This window comes from Electrophorus electricus, chromosome 13 (genome assembly GCF_013358815.1).
Source record: "Electrophorus electricus isolate fEleEle1 chromosome 13, fEleEle1.pri, whole genome shotgun sequence".
Taxonomy (NCBI): domain Eukaryota; kingdom Metazoa; phylum Chordata; class Actinopteri; order Gymnotiformes; family Gymnotidae; genus Electrophorus; species Electrophorus electricus.
The window spans coordinates 7845053-7865944 of NC_049547.1; the positions used below are offsets into that span (position 1 = coordinate 7845053).

The following is a 20892-nucleotide window of genomic DNA, read 5'->3' on the forward strand; positions in this document are numbered from 1 at the left end:
CATTCACTTAATATTGTATGAGGCATTTACTCAACATGGTTACACTTCGCAGAGTTAACCTATAATTACAACAGGAATTGACATTTCACTAATTACAAAAATAATGTGACCTGGTGGTGACCACATACAGTAGCCTAAAATATGCAAAACACAAGCTAAAAGCATTCATTCATTCTGTTCCCTTCAAAATTGTCTGTCAGATGGTGAATACTGAAAAAAAATGTATTTCGATACCCATTCTTTGGTCTATAAAGAAACTGTACTTTGTATAAAAGATATGTATAAAAGAATGCATTATGAATGCATTTATTCCATTAACAATAGCCTATGAAAAGGACAAAATAACAAGGAGCCATGGATTTGAACGGGTATTCTGCACTTATAGAGCACATTTATTTAAAAAATGAAAATAAAAATTTGTGTTAATTTGTAAAGTCGTACTCCACCGGTGCGTTCATGATACGTGTAATACTGCAAACATGAAGACTGGTGTTTTATACGATGGTATTAGATTTTTTTTTTTTTAACATTTCAAATTAGACAAATCTGAAACCACTATTTAAATACACATTCTAATGCAATTTTACTGCCTTTCCCCAAAACGCTACGCTTTACCCTCTTTTTTATCTTGTCACATTGCACGTTGCTGACAGTGGAATAATAAACACTTCCGCGACACTTGACGTTTGTATACAGAAATAAAGGAGAAGAATAATACAAAATACCTGGAGTTCGGCTGCTTGCATTTTCCTTTATCTCCCAGTATTTTTCCGTTAGCCTATATATATATATATATATATATATATATATATATATATATATATATATATATATATATATATATATATATATATATATATATATATATATATATATATATATATATATATATATATATATATATATATATATTACAGTGTAAATGGGTGTAAAATGTTCACTTACAGTCTGATCCTGTGGATGTTAGTTAGTGTATAAGTGGATTTGATGTTGACCCTTGATTTTGATGTGTAAAGTAGTCAGAAAGTCCGCCAGACAGTCCCGAAGAGAAACTTGGAAGGGAAGGCCTTAAAGATTCACACGGGAGCGAGGAGGCCGCTTGCGGCGACGAGGACGAAGCAGCCCGGGAGCTCATCGAAGTGCTGCTCTGGGATGTCATTGACGGGTGAGGAACGTGGGGGAAAAAATAACTGGTTTGTCCTGCGAGCAGGTTAACTGAGCAGGGGTTCAAAGAATAAGTCCCGGAGCAAGGTACAGAGAGCCCACATGGCACGGACGCGGCCAAAGCTGCCGCTGTTAAGTGGTGAGTAGCGTAAGGAATTTCTCCATTCACAAGTCTGTCAACACTTAGGCCATTGGAGGCTGGGAAAGAGTGGTTGTTGCCCAAACTGTTTTGAGTCAACATTGTGCTATACGACATTGGGTGACTAGGGTAAGCTGACGATGTGCCATTGTAACTCAGTGCACTACTTGCCCTTGGATGATGAAGTGAAAGAAACGGTGACATTGGCCAGTATAAAGACCCAGCTCTATCCATGAACGTAAGCCCAGTTGATGTTAGCCGTGCGCCCCGTTTAAAAGCTAACTTTGCCCTAGAAGTCGTTGATCTCCTCCGAAGTTTGCCCGTTGTCCCACCGATGAACACATCGTCACTAGAGGGGTCAAGCATCCAGTAGTTTCCCTTGCCTGGGTCATCGTAATGCCGGGGAACTTTGACAAAACATTTGTTAAGACTTAAGTTGTGTCTGATGGAATTCTGCCAGCCCTGTTTATTCTCCCGATAGTAAGGAAAATTTTTCATAATGAACTCGTAAATGCCGTTCAGAGTTAATCGTTTCTCCGGACTCTGCCTGATGGCCATCATAATCAATGCATTATAACTGAAAGGTGGTTTCTCGTACTTGCCGTTTTTCTTTTCCCCGTCTTTTCCAGCTTCACCCTCTTTGGAGTCCTTTTTGTCTTCTTGCTTTTCCTTGTCATCCGTGCAATTCGATTCAGAATTGTCACTTTTAGCACAAGTGTTCTCCGACTTTGCATCCTGCGCTATAGGTAAAGGGATCTTTTCCTCTTCTTCGGGGATGGTTCTGTGGTGGTTGTCACTTTGGACGGCTTCAGGCACCAAACTGTTTATACTGAACGATGATTTCGGAATCATTTTTACTTCTTTCCGTTCTCCCATATCCAACATCACACGTAAAGGTAGAATAGCAACAACCAGCAGCACAGTTGGATCTCAATGTCTAACGCCGCCAACTCCTTCGATAAAAAAAAACACAACACAACAACTATTTCATGGTCCTTGAAAACGCATCGATAAGAGACAGCTAGCTACAATTAATTACGGAGCCACAGACACTAAGCTGTAAAAAAATTGGTTGAACCTTTACAGACTACAGCCAACCACATCACCATAAGTATTAAAGCGTCCTCCCTCCTTGCAGCCAATCATTGAGCAGTTTTTAGCGGTTGTTCAAGTGCGTAAGGATACACAGGGTCCACCAATGCAATGAAGAGTGCGCTCACACAGTCAACAATGGCTCTCATTTCTGCAGCAAACTCCTACCAAGAAAATAGACCACATAACCTCAATCCATTCCACAGTTTTTGATAATTTTAGAGTGCTGTTTCAACATACCCGTACGCTCTCACATTTGTTTTCATACCGCGGGGGGAAACAAAAGGGATTCAAAGGTAGCCACCGAATAGAGGTACTACTTCCTGTATCGGATATTATTTTTTAATACAACATGAACATATTGCCTACCTAAATTCATAATCTCCAGTGCACGGATTTCGCGTGCATTTTGCATTTACCGTACTTCTTTGCAGAGAGATGATAGCCTATCATAACAAATAAGATTTATTTATGAATCCACACGTTTGACGCAGGTTCGTTATAATTTGTGGTTTATGAGAGAAGAAAGTCCTTATATTTAGCGTATCTTAGGAATGTTTTGCTTGTTTGATAGGCGTCCCTGTTACACTACACACTAATTCATTGTATTTTATATAGTATGCTACATAAACGCAATGTTAATCACAGTTATTCATTCAACAACGATAAAATGCTATCGATAACAATTAATCCTAAAAAAATGTAAAAAATCTAATAATTATAGGTGAACAAATACGATATCTTACAACTTAAAATTTATTGATGTCTGCACGACATGACAGTTCTAACTGCATGAAGAAGTTACATATAAATGGGAAGATAGAAAGCTTGCAATTGCTAACTAACGTCGTTTAAGGAAGGCCAAAATTAATTTGTAACCATAAAAATCCTGTGACAGAATATGGACTTGCACTAACTGTTTCTGTAAAATGTATTTAATCCTATAATTCCTCACCTGAAAACCCAGCCACCGAAAAGCCTTTCTCTAGTGAAGACGTAAAAGGACTTAGAGTATTAAGTGAAAAATTCTAAGTAACTCTAAGTTGCATGCAATAGTTCATTTTATTTTAAAGATAAGAAACAAGGGACATCGATATTAACTGAAATATTGAAAGATAAATACTGTGGTTTGAATTAGGCTGAATTTTAAATGCCTGATATGTATCTCGGAGCACTAAATGGGGTTCAACTGAAAGAACAACAGACACATGCACGATACACACATAATCACATCCGCCAACAAATTGTCCACTCAGAGATACACACATAACAGCAAGCATGCGTGCACACACAAACAGAAGGTTTACGAGACTACGGACACATTTGCATACTGGCGTTTTTTTAAGGCCCGATAACTTTTTTTTTTTTTTTTTTTTTAATTAAAAACTGTCGTGAAGGATGCATTGCAGTAGATTCTAATTTGTGAAAGTTTTGAAAATAGCAACTGTTTACGACAATACATGTAAGTAAGTAAAATAAGCGCTATAACACACCTGGTTAAAGGTGGTTCTTAAGGCTTAATCTAATTCATTTTCTTTTGCCATTCTTCTCTTGTATTTGCAGAAGTAGATTTGTTACATAAGCGTTACTTTACCAAGATTAATATGGCTAATAATTACAGTGTACTCTGGATAAACTGAAATGATCGTTGTATTATTATTATTATTATTATTATTATTATTATTATTATTATTATTATTATTATACATTAATATGGATATATAAATATATTTTCTGGTCACTTAGACATTGAACACAATGTGTTAGGCCCTGGATGCATTCTTAAACACTCAATTGTTTTTGACACCAGACATACACTCATTTTCGTCGAACTGAATATTCCAGATGACACAATAATTAAAATATATAATTAATGAATAAAAGTGGATGCATTTCGTCTTTCTTTGAATTTTGGGCGCTTTCTCAATTAAATAAATATGAAACATTTAAGACTTTAGGCAGCTTTTGTTTACACCCACGTGTTGCTTAAAATACATTATGTAATTATTTAATATATCGATCTGGTTAACCATTCCTTAAACTGAAGAAATACAAGTTTAAGAAAGTTTTTGTCTTTTTTAGCGTAGTCTTTTTTAATAAATACGCATGAAGTCCTTGACTTTGAACTTATTTTTTAACTTTACTTTTTCTTTTGGACGTCAAAGTAATCTAATAGACAGCGAGGATGTATGTTCTACGTTCTCACTGAAGTAGAAAATATTTGACAACTGTAAAGAGTTTGGCTTGTATGTTTTTATTGCGACTTGTACTCAGATCCGATATCGGGTTAGAAAAAAAAATAGTTGTATCAACTTAAAATTGTGTAACGTTTTCATTTATTTGTATATATCATAAACCAGGATGTTCGCAGTTTATTTAGAAGTGTTCGTGTTCATTTGCGGTTTTGCGGCGAATAAGGCATTTTAAGCAAAACCGGGAATAAGTTACTAAAACATTCAATATTCTAGCATCTGGAGTTTGGTTACTGGACAATGTATGCAATATACATTTAGTATGTCAAGATTTAATTCGAAATTTTAAGATCACGACCCGAGAAAAGACAGAATAGCTTCATAACCTTATCTTTTTGCCATCTTAATGTATGCTATTACAAGACGAACGAGGGTTATATGCCTGAATTTCATGTTTTATAGGAAATACGCAATTAGGCATAAATTAGACAATATTCTTATTTCAGGCATGTTCCTAAATATCAGCTCCAGGTCTTACTTAAATGAGAGATAACATCAGTTCAAAGACATAGCTTCACTTCATGGACAACAGTGATGCAAAGTTACTGGAGAGAAAGCAGTTGTTGACCATCCTATAACTAATCTAAAGGAAGGTTGTACCCCCGCGCAAACCCGATATGTTCATGCTGTACTGAATAAACATAGTTACAATATACTTCAATTTATATACACCGAGACGTCGAAATGATAAAGCTTTCCTCTCTGTACGCAAAGTATTTGAAGTGTTTTAAACCTTTAATATAGTAAGAGCACCTCCCTGTGGCTAGAGAAATGACTGCATGTTTGATCTTTATGTAGATTGTGAGCGGCTGATCGTTCCACTCTTTTGGGGTTTTGGGCAATGATGTCTAGAGTGTGGAATAAGTAACATGTTTTCATGTAATTTTCTGCTCAGTTTTGGAATTTTATAGTATGTATCCTCCTGTGTCTATTTTATGCCCTGGGTCGAAATTTTAAAACAGTGTCAATTCCACCAGCATAAGAAATGGTCCAAGGCGTAATTGTAGGTACATTTTAAGAAGTCGACATTATTAGTTAGTTGAATAACCTAGCCTAAATGTAGGTAACTTGTTAAATATATTTATATCATTAAAAACTCTGGCTATTGTGACTGCAATTAAGTTTATAATCTTATAGAAAGATGTAGTTAGTTGTATCAGTCCGAAAAACTACAATACTCTGAAATACACATTTTAATTAACGTTTTGTCTTTTTATTCAGACAACTTGCGCTTGAACTTCTGCAATTTTCAAAAACAATTTTACATAGTTCTATGTAAAACTAATTTAATGTTATGACTGAAAAATGGTTGTTAGACCTGCTTTTTGGCCTTTAAGTAAACAGATATTTGCCTTTAAGCAAACATTGCGATGACGACAATTCTTCTTCCTCTTCTTCTGCTTCTTCTTTTTCGCAGACTTGTAGGCTAGCAGGCTATATGTCACACACATTACACAAATAAAATCTAGAGTGCAATAATAATTGCTAAACTGCTACATTTACTTTGGTGTGATTTAAACATATGCGATCTGTGAAGCCACCTATGTCAGCGTAGTAGTATTTAGCGTCGGAATTGGGAAAAAACATTTTATATATATATATATATATATATATATATATATATATATATATATATATATATATATATATATATATATATATATATATATATATATATGAAAATGCCTAAATTATAACAGCTATTGCAAATTATTATATATAACATTTCTGAGCTAGACCTTTGAACAGTTCAAAATAAAAGCTTCAAGGCGTTCCTGGACACACCACGGTCTCCAAAGTCTTTAGCGCCATCATGTGGTAAAATTATCATGTGCTATTTCGAGCCAATCTGTGGTCCAATGCAAGCTATTGTTCACTATGCTTATGACCAAAAGCTTTCCAAAAAATATTTTCTCGAATTGAGCGCATCCCCATCTTGGGACGCACTCAAACAGAACAGGCTGTTCTTTTGATAACATTTAAGGTTAAAAATAAAGTTCATAGATCTCAGCATAGCTCTCATGTCACATACTTGTTAGCGATTTAATACATCTGTAATTAAATAATTCAGTTTACAAAATATATGAGAATGCTTAAATTACATCAGCTATTGCAAATTATTAAATGTAATTTAATTGTTTGATTTCATACTGCTATCACTGATTTTGTATTACAAATCAACTTCCACTGAAGACCAAGCAATGAAATCAATATGGGCTGGCCATAGACCATTTCTGCTAAGCTGCACAAATTATATTTTGAACAATTTCTTGAAAACATTCTTGTTTTTCGATTTTTCTTTGCTTCCACTTTCCTGTTGGTTTGGGGGAGGAAGGGGTGGAGGAAAGCAGGGAGGTTGGTTCCTTTGCAGAGTTTGCAAAGTTGCTGAATATAAACAAATAAAAACAGCACAGGTTAAGCCAAATCTAAATTTATATTCCAATATTCCAAATTTCTGACTTGTTTCTCACAGGAACTTTTCTGAGAAAGGACTTACATAGAAATGGTTTAAAATTCAATATAACATGTTTGGAATAAAATTTTATTTAATTTTTCTGGTGATTTTTTATGTTTAAGGCATGTCATCCATTATATATGTCAAAGTTCTATCCTAGAACAAATTGTCCTACAAGTACAGATATTTGGACCTTAAAACTTGGAGCTGGGAAGTTTTATGGTTTAGATAACTTTTGACGACAGTACAATGAAGAGGTAAACAAGCAGCACCTCATCACATGTCTATGTTTCATTCATAAACTGGAAACATATTGAAATAATACTTTGGAATGTAAATGCCATGGCCAAGAAGTGGCGTTTTGGAAAACTGGAAGATCCATGATTCATCTCACCTGAGACTCGCCCCTCTCCTCCATCTGGGTAGCAGTGTTTGTCATAGTATGTGTGTGGCGGCTTTGGGGGTGGCTCCCTCTCCATCTCTGAACTCTCAGTGGACTCTATAGGTTCAGATCCATAGGATGGCAATGTGTACATGCCTGCATGCAGACCCACATACATACAGACTTTGTTCAGTTCCTCACCTTTTTGCGGCACTGGCTCTATGGTCTGTATAACTGTGGTGTCAGCTGTCACCGAGACCTGCTGCTTCACTGCCTCTTCCTTTTCTAATGTGCTCATCCTGAAAAAAATCATACATAACAGTGCTGCTATAAAACTATGATATATTTAATATAATATTTAACTTATATTTAATATTTAACAAGAAGCATATACATCTAAAACACTGTGGTAGCTATATGCATATGTACACCATATACAGAAGGTGGCTGAGAAAAGCATTTCTATATCTGTTTGTTTACCCAGTATCCACTGTGAAGTTTCTCTGACCAGTGCAGCTCTGTAGCTCTTTCATCCACTTCTGCTGTTCAGTTTGGGATGATGCAGCAAACAGGTAGTGGCTGCCATCATTCAAACTTAAGCAGGCAGAGCGAGAACAGAGTTATGACTTTACTTTCTAATCAGTTTTGCTTGGGTCTGGAATGGTTTACTGTGAGTAGTTATGGGAAGGTAAATAACTAATAAGACATTTGGATCACAGACTTATATTCAAAGTTTGGGTCTTGCAGAAGGGACTGGTGCTGCAGTGAGTCCTGGAAACACTAGTAATGGGAAATCCCAGCTGGGGTTTCCCTAACCATTAGAAGAACCACAAAATCTACTGTTTTTTACTCACATCAATTTGAAGGTATATTTTTTTCTCCTGTAGTATGGGTTATCTTTACAAATGGCTCCAGCTATAGTGATAGGCGGCCATCGGGTGCACCTCTGTAAAGGATTAGATATATATGATTTAGTGTAACAAGTTGTATTGAAACTTTCTATATGCTGTTTTTGCACATAGTTGTGTTGAATTTGACACTTTGTTTATAAATATGATTTCAGTCCTTCTCTCTTTTCGGTCCTCTTTCTTATTCTCTTCCCTCAGTGTATTTGAGTACAAGGGGGAGCATATCTGTATATGTAAGAGTTCATTATGCAACACCTTCTCAGCAGCATCTGGGTCTTTAAACAGACTGAATGTCTCTTCCTCTAGTAGTACATAGATGGTTTCCCAGTGATCCACACCCTGGTCCAAGTCAACACACCAATATTCCACAATTAAATCAAACTAATCCTAGTACTAACACACACAGATTAGATTGGATATATGTAATTATAAAAAAGGTTAGGGCAATCAATATATGCATTTGATGTCAGTTATATGGCTTACTTGAATCCCTCCTTGTTTCAGTTTAATCTCCAATTGACCCATCATTTTGACAGGCTCTGCTGCAGTCTAAAGGGTACAAATAATTTATTCCCCCAAATTTAAAAATGCTGCATATAAACACTAAAGTAATTACCAGCAGAAAAGCAATGTACTTCAGGCTTCACCTTGCTAGTTACAGGAGATAGCACTGGAGAATCATCAGAAGTTTCCTCGTTTACTCTCTCAGCTTCCTCACTTTTCATCAGTGAGGGTGGAGATGATGGTGATGGTGGACGTGATGGTGGTGGAGATGGAGGAAAGGTATTTTCTGAAGCAGTACTGGCGACTGCAGGTGTCCCTGGCAAGACTACAGAATGTTCTAGAGATGCAGGTGTAAGAGGTTCCACAATCTCTTCTTTTGGGCTTAATGATCTCACCTCTCTGGAGGCAATTCTTGGTTTGTGTACATGAAAAGAGGAGGGTTTGAAGCTTTGCTCAGTTTGTTCTGAGGCATCAACTTCATGCCCAATTATAGGAGTTTGGTTTTGTTTTTTGGAGGGGATTGGATGGGATCTGTAAATAGCACTGGTGGAAACTGAAGACAATGATTTTTCTACAGAGTTCTGTTCTTCAGGAGAGTCAAAGGATGGTTTGACAGAGGGAGTCTTGGAAGCTACAGCATCACTACTGCTGCCAGTGCTCCTCCTGAGTAAAGATGCCACTCGAGGAGCTGCAGAGGAAGCTTCACCCTTGCCACTGCTGTTTCTCCTCAGAATCAATGGCTTTGTGGGAGAGGTCAACTCTGAGCTATTACTCTTGACACTGTTTCTATTCATGATGGTGTTGGATATGGTAGGCTGAAGGGTTGAGGCAAGTTGATCTGATGACTTTCTCTTTAGGGAAGTCACACGAACAGGCTTCTTCCTGGAGCCATCATCTCCTCCATAGGTTTTGTTCATCTTCTGCTCTTTCTGAAATGCCACAGAGTTCATTACTGGATTTATTGATATTGCATACTATTGTTCCGTCTCCAAATATTTTTAAACTGGTTGGACCTCTGTAGTTCTGATTCATCTATGGTCCCTGGTCCTGCCTCCTTTTTTTACTATGCATTTGGAATCCTATGCAAAACATTCTAGATCATCATTCAGTTCAGTTGTTATTCTGCTACTTTCATGGATTTTCACAATAACTGTGAAGGGTGTCTAATAAAAAAAAAAAAAAAATTAATCAGAACACAGACTGACAGTATGTTACTTTAACATGTCATTTCCACCTTATATGAAAATTTAATTTAACTGGAAACAATGATAAATTTATATGGTAGCAGATAAATGAGGTAGCAGGGGAATAAACTTCAGAGAGCTGGCATGTTACTTTTCTAAAACTAGCATGAAAAGAAATAGCATTTTATATGCTAAATGAATATGTATGGCACCTTGCAGTTATTAGTGATATCTGCTAATCTGCATTATATCTGTGCTGCAGTAGGTGATGCAAATGTCTCAGTAATTTGTATGAACACATAGCTAGCAAACTAACTGAAATGATGTGTAGGGTGATTTGTCACTGCAGCGTTCTGTGGACTGTCATAACCATAGAATAGAGCATTCCATACATTCCTTTCTGATATTATGTTTGCCTGTTGGCATAAAAGCATGTGATGTTTTTTCTGCTACTGGAAGATACTACAATACTACAATCCACAAGTTATACAATGAACGTGGACATAGCATTTTAGTACCTCACTGTTCTACAGGAGAAATTCATTGGCTTTACAGTATCAATGACAAGGAACTAATCATGTTATATAACTTTGACAAGTCATGAGTTGCACACTGATGTCTGCATTGAATTTCATAGTGTAATTGAAGATGGCCAAATACTAATTGGTTGCACGCCCTATGTGCGAAGAAGAAGGCAATAAATCTCGCCTTGTCATGTCTATGGTGTAAGTGAAATACTAGAAGAAAATGACTTGCTTGTATTTGAAGCATTGATTCTACTGCAGTGATAAGCTGTTAACTGATAATGGGAATTTTCACACAATTACAGGGGAGAGTTAGGGATATGATAAAAGTGGCAGACATCCAGACACTCAAGGAGCAGTGGAACATTGTGAGAGCATGTGAGACCAGTGAGCAGTTTCTTCCTGTTTGTTGATTGTGTGTCTGTTGTGGCCCACTTGTTTTTCAACATTTGGCAAAAATTAAATATTTCATAATGAAATGATACATTTTGCAACTTTCAGATAAGACTGAAGGACCTTTGTGTTTTGCATATGATAGTATTCTCTGTTTTATTGCACAGCTTATGACAGGTGACTTGTCAGAAATGTAGGTGCTATGTTTGTTGTGGGTGACTGAGAAAGTGTAAAGGTTAAAGTAAACAAAAAGGTTAAAGGAAAAAAGGGGCCTCCAAGTAATCTATACCAAAGTTATTTGGCAACAAAGACAAAGACTGGTTTCTGATCCCTGTAGTACATTATGCTAGCAATGTGGGGCATTGGATCCTATTAGCATAAATCATCCAAAGCAAGTGAGAAAAGGGACAGGACTGCTGAATCACCCATGATTATCATGATCCCTCTAGATTAACCCTGACCTGGAGTGGAGTTTGATAATCAAGTTAAACATCACACTGGATACTTATGTTCTAAGTATTGATATTTTGAATTCTGTGTTTAAGTACTTATTTACAGAATTATCAATATACCACGAAATTATTAAAACTTCAAATGGAACTTTTAAGACATCCGTCACGCTCCAGCCAGTACCTACCCAGGACTGGCACACCAATTACGTCTCCATTCCACTTCCCTGCTCACAATCACTAGTTTACTGATTATTAATTGCATATGTTTTATTTCAAACCACCTATTTAAAACCCACTGGTGCACCTAGCCTTGACTCTGCTGTACTGTCCTAATGCTTTTCTTTGTTTTCATAAATAAAGTTATGACATTTCTTTCACTCGCCACTCGCTTGTGCTTCTGCAGTGTCAGCCCATCAAAATAGGAGGAACTTGGAAGGGGCTGTATTTTACATTTACATTTATGGCATTTAGCTGAATTTAGCTGTATCTTGTTCTTTGGTCTGAAGGGATTTATGCTAACCTGTTCCTTTGGGACAGATTTTTTTCTTTTCCACTTTTGGGGCAGTAGTTTGGATTCAGGCTCAAACTTATTCTTTTAGTAAAAAGAAAGTGACACTTCATTAGGCTTTAGGGGGGAAAAAGGTAAACAGTAAAAGGTAAAGAGGCCACATTGATTTCTTCTTTTTCAAAGTTTCTGTTGACAGGAAGATCGTAGGAGAGCTTGTTAAGGCTAATATATCAGTTTTTGTTCTGGGGCTCATGTCATGGGGAAACTTTGCTGCAACAGTTTCATTTGTGTTCATTATCTTTCCATTTGGACTATTTTCAAGTGCATTTCATAGCCTTGTAGACTTTTTGCCATATTTGCAGTTGCTGCCTCATCTATTTATATGATATAACTTTGGGAGAACCTTTGATGTCAAAAGCTCTGACATCTTCAGTTGGTGCTGAAAACTCCAGACTTCAGTTGCCTGTTATAATGTTGCTGATGAAACAATTGATGAATCTTAAGAAAATGTTGCTGAGAACATGATCAACCCCATGTGGATTATATACTATTTCTTCTTAAAAATTATAAAATACATTTTATATGGCTTGTGAAAAAAGTCAGGGGCCTATGTTAAACCAGTACAATTTATCACAAATTTGAGGAATTGTAGCAATTTAAGTATATTTATACCTTTGTGATTTTGACTTATTTTTCACAAAGAAAAATAGTAATTTTGGACATAACAGTGGGTCTAAAAAATCTAGATAACTGCCAGAGATGAGGAAAATTACAATGGATTCTCCTTGGTTGCCAAATCATGCAAAGCTAGCAATAAATAAATAAATAATACCCATGAAAAATACTTATACAGTGGACATCCTCCAGGAATCTTGGATGGCGTGGTTTTTCCTCATCCAGTAAGCATAGCGGATGATAAATTCCACAATTGTACAATGAATTGACCTCACCAGGACTGAACTGAGGTAGCTCCAGTTAGCACTGCTTAGATCACTACATGAAGAGAGGCCTTACTGACTTCAAAGAACCACAGCAGGTGATGCACCTGCATCGACCAGTCAAAACACATCAGTACTGCCCACACAATAAGGTCATTATTAGCAGAAAGACTGGAATCTTCAGTGAAATCCAGTAATGTTCTGTTTGTATTAGTGGCTCAAGCCTGGCTGCTGGGTGAGCACAAGGGATACAGACACCCTTAGGAAAGGCACTGACCAAACTATGTATGTGTCCTTAGGCATAGTTCATTGATTTTGAATCACTCATCATGAGATCAAGTGGAAACAATGTAAATTTAGGTATGGAAGGATAATGGTCTTTATCCAGGAAGTCATTTAGGAACAGCAGTACCACTGAGCACTAATGGCAACAGAAATGTGAGGCAAAAGGTTCCCTTGACCTCAGGCCCTTTTGGTGATTGATGTAAGATAAAAACCCATAGCTTTGTTGTCTGACCTTATAAGCACAAGGTGGTGCAACAGCATTGGCACAAAGTGACTAAGCCCAGATAAATAGCACATAATTCCATCTGAGTGGTATGTAACCCTGAACATGGTGCATTTTGGTTTAACAGGGTCCAAAATCAAGATTTGAAATCAAAATTGCCAAACTGCAGACATCCCAGAAATATCCTAGTAAATGTAGGGGACAGAGGAGTGCAAGGAATATCCCAAGGAATATCTCAAGGAATATCCCAAGCTCAAGTAAGAAATCAGGAGGGCATCATAAGACATGGGACATTGAAAGAGCTAAAGACTAAATTCTGAATTGGGGTGGTGCAGGGTCACAAAACTCAAAGTTTGTGTGGGGTACAATCTGAATATGAAGAACAAAACAGTGCAGCTAAACTCTGTAATTTTTCTGGCTACACTAGATGTAGTTAGTTATATCATTAATGCTAATGCTTAGAGTTAGCATTTAGCATCCAGAGGTTTTGCCATGGATACACAAGACTCAACTATGTGTGTAGCTACTGTTACAATGACAGGAAAGCAGTTATCTTTTCAGCTAGGTCACAAAAGAAGAGTGGACAATGTCCAGGAGTACCAGAGTATATCTTTAAGAATTTATATTTTTTCCCAGTGCTTTGCAAATTAAGAATTCATTTTACCAACAGGAGACATAGACAACCCTGTATGGATAGACTGAGCGGGTAATATTGGTCCTTAAGAACGGAAACTCTGGGAAACCCCACATTATGAATGCAAACTAATAGTTAACTAGTGTGGGTGCCACTCTGGGGAAACCAGTGATTGAAGTCCATGCTACTAAAGTCTCTTTCACAGACCTTGCAACACAGAACATGGTTCCAAAGAATAGAGAAAAAGTGTGTAATGATCACACATACTTTTCTACTTGTTTACCTGAGTTTTCTTTTCATATAAGGTGTTAAATCGTTCACTCTGAGCTACTATCATGGCCTCCAGATCCTCCTGTTTTTTCATTAGCTCCAGAACATCAGAAACTGAGTCCTAAAACACAAAGAATACTGTTGTGTGCATGTGTGTCTGTATGTATGTGTGTGTGTATATATATATATATATATATATATATATATATATATATATATATATATATATATATATATATATATATATATGTGTGTGTGTGTGTGTGTGTGTGTTTGTGTGTGTATGTGTGTGTATGTGTGTGTTTGTGTGTGTGTGTGTGTGTGTGTGTGTGTATATTTGTGTGTGTGTGTGTGTGTGTGTGTGTGTGTGTGTGTGTGTGTGTATATAGGTACTGTTTCATCCTCACCCCATAATCCTTTTCACAGAGTGCATTTTCATACGCGTTCAGCCAGTGTTCAGCTTGCTCCAGCTCTCTCTGCAGCTGCTCCTGCTCCAGCTCCTTTTGATAATGATCTTTCCTCTCAGCCCAACTCTGAAGGACTTGCACCTCAAGCTCCTGCAGCTCTGCTATATGCTCCTCCAGCTGCAGAGCACATATGCACTCATGCATAAATGTTCACATGCACACATGAACGCACAAACACACAGGCACACACACACACACACAGGCACACACATATACACACAGGCACACACACACACACAAAGCTAAGCTTATTAGCCTCTCTACTGGCTCTGTTAGAGTAGCTGACTGCATCAAAAAAAGAGTCAGAAAATAAATGTGTCCAGTCTTAGCTGCAAGTTCTCATCACAACCAAGGTGCAGCTTGTTATGTTGGCTACTTTTTAGCCAACTTAAATATTTGTAGTATTTATATAATGTTTATAGTGTTTGTCTAGTTATTTAGTGATTATAATATGTTATACTGAAGGCTGATAGGAAGTGTTAAGCAATGATTTAATTGTACAGCACAACTGTGGGTTCCCTGTGCATATGGCAATAAATTATCTTGAGTGCAACTAATATCATTGAATTATCCATTTGGTCTCAGCCTTTAAACAAATAATCATGTGTGCTCCCACTGAACAGGTGTGCTCCCATACTGCACTGGAAAAGACTGGACACTTCTGTGATAAAGTATCATCAGAAAGTATCATCAGTCTGTTAGTGTGTTGTTGGTAGGTGTAACTTTTCCATACCTCTTGACTCATGAAGTTTCCTTCCTGTATTAGACATCTCCCCTCATTTTTCACAGTTTCTGATTTGCCAAGTTGTCGATCAATCTGGGTACGATATTCCTCATGCCTTTTGATTAGCTGTGCCAAATCTTTGACTTCACCTCTGAGCTCCTCCCCCATCACCAGAGACAGCGACTCTTTAAGCCATGCCCTGGGTAGATATTAGAAATATTTGACAGGTCCAATGGCATATAACATCATAAAATGACAAAATGATAAAATTAACGACTTGCATGAGCTCCCTCCAGTCAGTCAGATATCTCTGGACTGCTTCAACCTGCTGGAGCCTGTGTTTACGCTGGCTGGCTTTCTCCATCAGGTTGGCCCAGCTGTCTTCCACCTCCTGCAGCCTCTCAGACAGACTCTCCCTCACCTGGGGATGTCGCCTGACCAAGTCCCTGCCCTCTTCCCACTGGCTTTGCACATCCTCCTCTATGACTGCCAAATCTCTCTAGAGGGAGAAGATGGTATGATATGTCTGTATTGATGTTGATAAATTGCCATTCTGATGGGTACTATAATCTTATATTCTTCTGATGTCAAATTTCTGCTGGTCTAGCCCCAGATGCTAATTCATAGGTGCTTTATGGTTTTATTGCTTTTGTGTTAATGTTTACTCTGTACCTCAAGGCTGGTATGTTGTCGAATCAGAGCCTGGACACTGAGCAAGTCATTTTCCTGGTCCTCTGTGTCCAGTGCCATTTCCTTCTCATTCATCCAGCTCTTCAGTTCATCTAAGTCATGGTCAAATTGGTGAATCTCACGAGCAGATATCAGATTCTGTGGAAAATAATCAATGTCAAGATACAGCAGAACCATATAAAATGTTAACGTTGAAATTAGTTAAAACCATGTTTCAGGATAATATGTGTTATATGTCACTTCAAATTGTCATACATAAAATAAACAGTGAAATTTCCAGGGTTTACTTATTTATCTATGTTCCAGATTCAGTAATAAACTTATTCTTTATATGAATTAAATCAAAATAAAATGGTTATATCCTTTCACGTATTTGTTAGTCAGTTACCTCTGCTCGTGTTTTCACAGCTTTGTTTAAGTCTTCCCATAAATTAAGTAGTGATTGCTCTCTTTGCTGGGTCTCTGAGGATTTCACCTGTTTTTTCAACCTTTGCACTGAAGCCAGTTTGTTCTGACCCAAACTGCTGATTTCAAGAGCAAAATCTTCAAACTTTTTCTGCAGGGTCTGATAAAAGTGAGTAACCATGCAAAAACACAACACCCAAAGATAATTCTACAATGCATATTGTGAAGCTCAGCTTCTAATTGTGTTTTTCTATTAGAGTTTGTTTTGAGGAATATTCAGAAATAATGTTTACCTAACTTTGAAGTAATTACTACACTCTTCTTAGTTTGACTCAAGTGCAGACTGTACATTCTAACTTTATATTTGGCTAGACATGACACTATGTCATACAAATCATAACACTAGGGAAAAATTACTTCAACATCTTCCAGATCTTGTCCAAGGTCATCTGATTCAGCAAGGGTCTTGCGAGAGAGGAGCCAGCTCTGCATGTCTCGGACCTCTCTCTCAAACACATAGAGGTTGTACTGGTCCTCCAGCATAGCACGGCGCTCTGAAGACAGCTGCAGCAGAGACTCATACCGTTCTTCCATCCCTGTGACACTCTTACTTATCAAGTGGCTGCAATGAAACATTGTTCAGTGACACAAATGTATTCATTCAATCCAGCTTTTTGAAATGCAAAAGAAAGAGCCCTAGAATTGTGTAATTTAATAAGTTGTGCCAGTTGTGTAAAATTACCTTTATAGAATGTTATCTGCCTATCTTTGCTATAATTGTAAAGTTAGTTAAGTATGTTTTTAATCCTGGTTTTTGTTCACAAATCTTTATATAATGTGAAAATCAGTTCAATCTGACTTATGCACACATGCATTGCAGACTGGCTGCCCTAAATGTCTGCACCTATAGGGATGGCCACACTGCTGCAGCTGAGCCCCAGTCTCCTGCAATGACTCCACTTTTCCACGGTGGTTCTCAACCTCCAGGTCCAATGTGTCCAGCTTCCTGAGGAGCATCTCTGTGGCCTCTTCACTTTTCCCACAGCCCCTGGACTCCAGCATTGGCATCAGATCTTCCATCCACAGTTCCAGCTCAGAAACCTATGACAAAAGATGGAGGTGGAAGACAACGTATAACAGTATGTATAGGCATGCTATACCAAAAAAAAACCAAACAAAAAAAAAACAGTAAAAATCTGAATAATGTTTTAAGACTTGGCAATGTTGCAATATCTCGTCATCACATTGTGAAATAGTATATCTTAATTAGGTGAATCTTAGTAAATCAAGCTAAATGGACTTATACATGTTTTAAAGTATAAAATGTAATTAGAATTATGCAAACTCCACTGTAGTTCTTTCACAGATATTAATATTACTATGTAACACCTATTATAGGCCAAATCAAGTCATAGTGAGTGTTAAATTACTAATATAAAATGGAAAGGTTGCTCACTAACCTCAGAGAGAAAGTTCTGGATTTGTATTGCTTCTTGAAGCAGTTGGTCCTTACTTTTGGACTCTTTCTTCAATGTGTCAAAGAGTTCCTTTAATTTAGCCACTCTCTTGCTGATCTCCTGAGATGCAAAGTGCTTCCCTCCCACCAAGTTCTGTCCTGCTTCCAGTACGGCCTGCACCAGAGGGCTACGTCCCACAATTTCCTTCATCATCACCTGCACAGAATGGCATTTCACAGTCATAAATATACCACTTAGGCTATCTAGTATAGAGCTTTGTGTTTACAGCCATGCCAGAACCTAGGACAACCATGTTCTCTACACACTTATTCACTGTAAGGTATCCACAGATACTTTAATATGATAGTTTGTGGAGGAAGAAAAACCCTGAGATTCATTTGTTTCCATCAAGTCATAATTAATTTTTAAACCATATGTAATTAATTAATGTACACTGCCTGGCCAAAAAAAAGGTCGCACACTCTAATATTTCGTTGGACCACCTTTAGCTTTGATTATGGCACGCATCGTTTCCACAAGCTTCTGCAATGTCACAACATTTATTTCTGTCCAGAGTTGCATTAATTTTTCTCCAAGATCTTGTATTGATGATGGGAGATTTGGACCACTGCGTAAAGTCTTCTCTAGCACATCCCAAAGATTCTCAATGGGGTTCAGGTCTGGACTCTGTGGTGGCCAATCCATGTGTGAAAATGATGTCTCATGCTCCCTGAACCACTCTTTCACAATTTGAGCCCGATGAATCCTGGCATTGTCATCTTGGAATATTCCCATGCCATCAGGGCAGAAAAAATCCAGTGATGGAATAATCTGGTCATTCGGTATATTCAGGTAGTCAGCTGACCTCATTCTTTGGGCACATAACATTGCTGAACCTACACCTGACCAACTGCAGAAACCCCAGATCATAGCACTGCCCCCACAGGCTTGTACGGTAGGCACTAGCATCACTGGGTGCATCACTTCAGCCGCCTCTCTTCTTACTCTGATGCACCCATCACTCTGGAACAGACCTTCTTCCATTACTCCAGAATCCAATCTTTACGCTCCCTAGCAAATTGAAGCTGTTTTTGCCAGTTAGCCTCACTGACATGTGGTTTTCTTAAGGCTACACAGCTGTTTAGTCCCAATCCCTTGAGTTTCCTTCACATTGTGCATGTGGAAATGCTCTTACTTTCACTATTAAACATATCCCTGACTTCTGCTGTTGTTTTCCTATGATTTGATTTCACCACACGTTTAAGTGATTGCTGATCATGACCATTCAAGATTTTTTTCTGACCACATTCCTTCCTCAAAGATGTTTCCCTACTGTCTTTTTACTTTTTAATAATGCGTTGGACAGTTCTTAACCCGATTTTAGAAGTTTCAGCAATCTCCTTAGATGTTTTCTCTGCTTGATGCATGCCAATAATTTAATCCTTCTGAAACAGATTAACATCTTTTCCACGACCACAGGATGTGTCTTTCGACATTGTTTTTTAACAAATGAGAAGCTACTCACTGCTTCAATTAAAGTTAAATAACTTGTTGCCAGCTGAAACAATCACCCATGCAGTAATTATCCAATGGGAGGCTCTTACCTATTTGCTTAGTTAAATCCAGGTGGTGACCTTTTTTTGGGCCAGGCAGTGTATAAATTGTTAAATAGTTTGCTTGAATCAATTAATTAAACTCCTGTTTTTAATTAATTACAACATTCTGTGTAATCCCAGTCTCGAATAATTATAAAATTATATATTAGTAGTTAGTAAAATAGTATCAAATTATTACTAAACAGACATTTTTATGTTACTTGCCATAATTTTTATTGCATTTCTTGTAGTAAACACTGAGGTAATTCAATACATCTCTATCCCCAATGCAAAAACATATAGTTTTAGTAAAATGTCCCAGTTTAGTACTTACCAGATGCTTTTTGGTCATGGCCTGGGCACCCTGTGGGAAAGTGCCCCAGTCCTTTGAAGTCATGAGCTGTAGCTTGTCTTGAATCCATACAAGTTCATCCTCCATGTCCCTGTAGAACTGGAACAGCAGCTGCCATGACTCCAGATTTTCTCTACGAGCCTGCAGTGGCTCAGCGAGACTATTATACCTGAGGAATAAAAGCTGTAAGTAAGCAACTCCAGAAGCTTCCATTTTACATTTAAGTCAGTCTTTCTTCTTTGTTTAAATGACAGAAATAGAGTAAGACATAGAATAACCTTGTTCACCATTTTCCAAACTCGTTGCTGTATCTCCCCAGCCATGAAATTGCCTTTAGAGCCTGAAATCTTTGGCTTTGTCCACTAGACCCTGGACTTTCTCCAGGTGTCCATCCACTATTTCTTCCAAGCCATGTAGAGCCTTCAGCAGCCTGCTGACTGAGGCCAGGTCCTCCCCATAATCCCCTTCATTCAGTTCAGCTTCTACTGAATCCAACCAGAATTCAACGTCATCCAGAGCGCGCTGGAACTGCAAGGCCTGAGGGGATGATGGACAGAGAAAAAGGGCACACAAAATTTCTTTTCTTTTCTTTTTTTCCCAATTTTAGTGTAATTTGAAGTAATGGAGGGCTGGAATGTATAATTTACAATGACAGACTACAGCAACATACAAATTGGTAAAACAAAAACTATACCAGTCTACAGTGACATTCTCATTCTGTACCTGATATGCTTCTTGTAAACGCAACTTTTTCTCCTTGCAGTTCATTAAAAGATGCTCCCAGCCATCATTGAGATCTTTGATTCTAGGTTTAATCTTGTCCTTGGCTGGATGATGAGCAGCTAGCATCTTCTCACCTTCCTGCAGTTTAAATATCCTCTGCATTAGATTTGTA

The 20892-nt window shown here is 37.6% G+C and overlaps 2 protein-coding genes across 2 annotated transcripts in view; both read right to left on the bottom strand.

Annotated features, from left to right (window-relative positions):
• Positions 1-929: 929 nt before the first annotated feature.
• On the bottom strand, positions 930-2417 carry foxg1a (forkhead box G1a). The gene has a single exon (XM_027000377.2). The coding sequence runs from the start codon at positions 2186-2188 to the stop codon at positions 968-970; it is 1221 nt and encodes a 406-aa protein (XP_026856178.1). The 5' UTR covers positions 2189-2417; the 3' UTR covers positions 930-967.
• A 3919-nt stretch (positions 2418-6336) lies between these two features.
• The window catches only part of sptbn5 (spectrin, beta, non-erythrocytic 5), a 42657-nt gene continuing 28101 nt past the window's right edge, over positions 6337-20892 (bottom strand). The window contains 21 exon segments of the mRNA XM_035532476.1: positions 6337-7032; positions 7497-7601; positions 7686-7783; positions 7965-8078; positions 8339-8430; positions 8648-8731; positions 8876-8941; positions 9040-9825; positions 14321-14428; positions 14715-14891; positions 15508-15697; positions 15780-15997; positions 16171-16326; positions 16577-16753; positions 17011-17215; positions 17498-17694; positions 18054-18266; positions 19980-20167; positions 20278-20338; positions 20340-20534; positions 20721-20858. Of these exon segments, the coding sequence (XP_035388369.1) occupies positions 6899-7032; positions 7497-7601; positions 7686-7783; positions 7965-8078; positions 8339-8430; positions 8648-8731; positions 8876-8941; positions 9040-9825; positions 14321-14428; positions 14715-14891; positions 15508-15697; positions 15780-15997; positions 16171-16326; positions 16577-16753; positions 17011-17215; positions 17498-17694; positions 18054-18266; positions 19980-20167; positions 20278-20338; positions 20340-20534; positions 20721-20858 (3702 nt within the window). The 3' untranslated portion in view covers positions 6337-6898.